The sequence below is a fragment of the Microtus ochrogaster genome, linkage group LG2 (genome assembly GCF_000317375.1).
Source record: "Microtus ochrogaster isolate Prairie Vole_2 linkage group LG2, MicOch1.0, whole genome shotgun sequence".
Taxonomy (NCBI): domain Eukaryota; kingdom Metazoa; phylum Chordata; class Mammalia; order Rodentia; family Cricetidae; genus Microtus; species Microtus ochrogaster.
In genome coordinates, this window is record NC_022028.1 from 8,943,846 (window position 1) to 8,945,008 (window position 1,163).

General features: G+C 57.9%; 1 protein-coding gene across 2 annotated transcripts in view; it reads right to left on the minus strand.

Moving 5' to 3' along the window:
* Tmem63b (transmembrane protein 63B) overlaps window positions 1–1,163 on the minus strand; it is a 26,551-nt gene that overhangs the window by 14,379 nt on the left and 11,009 nt on the right. For both annotated transcript variants that reach the window (XM_005359838.3, XM_005359839.3), the window contains 3 exons: window positions 687–829; window positions 544–595; window positions 301–409 (listed from right to left, as the gene is read on the minus strand). In XM_005359838.3, coding sequence (XP_005359895.1) covers window positions 301–409; window positions 544–595; window positions 687–829 — 304 coding nt within the window. The remainder of the gene's footprint in view (window positions 1–300; window positions 410–543; window positions 596–686; window positions 830–1,163) is intronic.

Genomic DNA, 1,163 nt, shown 5'->3' on the forward strand with positions numbered 1-1,163 from the left:
TTTCCCACGGCCAGGAATATAGCCATTGACAGCACTACTAGTCACGGCCATTTCCCACGGCCAGGAATACAACCATTGACAGCACTACCAGCCACAGCCAGGAATACAACCATTGACAGCACTACCAGCCATGGCCATTTCGCAAGGGCTGGGCTCAGCATGGAGAGGCCCAGGCATGGCCTTCCTAGGATCCCTGGAGAAGTGCCCTGATCCTAGAGTAGGAGGGAACCCAGGCAGCTCAACTCCACAGCGGCCACCCCAGGGCTGCCTGGGAAGCCGAGACAGGCTGCACTTCCTCACCAGGTCGTCCTCCTTGTAGCGCATCTTTGAGGTATGTCTCCGCATGCTGTAGACCGTGAGCAGCAGGTACAGGAAAGCAAAGGAGGTGTGCAGCCAGAGGAGGTTATTCCTGTGGAGGGCAGAGGGTCACATGGGGCTATGGGGTCAGCACGGTCTACCTCTGCTGTGGCCATCCATCTCTGAAGCTTCAAATCTCTCGCCTCCACTCTAGGTTCCACACAAGGGAGAGGTCCCAAGCCTCACCCTGATTTCAAGTTGGCAATGGTGGTTCTCCCGAAGCTGTAGGCATTGTTCTCTGGAGGGCGAGAAGGAGAAGGGGAGGGTGGTAGGGTCGGCACAGATCCCCCTTTGTCCCCTTCCAGTCCGGACACCTGGCCCTCACTGACCTAGCAGGTCCCCTGAGAAGTTGACGGGCAACACGATGCCTACAGAGAGGACGCCCACGACAACCAGCAAGCCAATGATGTGCCTCTGGAAGGACAGGTAGTGCACAGCATCGCCCCCACACTTGTCCCGGATCTCATCATCCCTGTGGACCACAGGAGGCAGACAGAAGATGCGGGTGAGGAGCAGCAACCGGAAAGCTGGAACCTGTCCACCCCACCCCCACCTCCACCCTAACACCCCCCCATCCCACCCTGCTGGATGGAACTTTTCATCCCGATTTCCTGGGAGGGGAAGAAGGGGAGAAGAAGGAGGAATGCTCAGAGCCTGGAAGTGGTTAAAAAAAGAGAAGTAAAGAGAGAGGGAGGTCGGGAGTAGAGAGGGAGGTCAGGAGTAGAGAGGGAGGTCGGGAGTAGAGAGGGAGGTCGGGAGTAGAGAGGGAGGTCGGGAGTAGAGAGAGGGAGGTCGGGAGTAGAGAG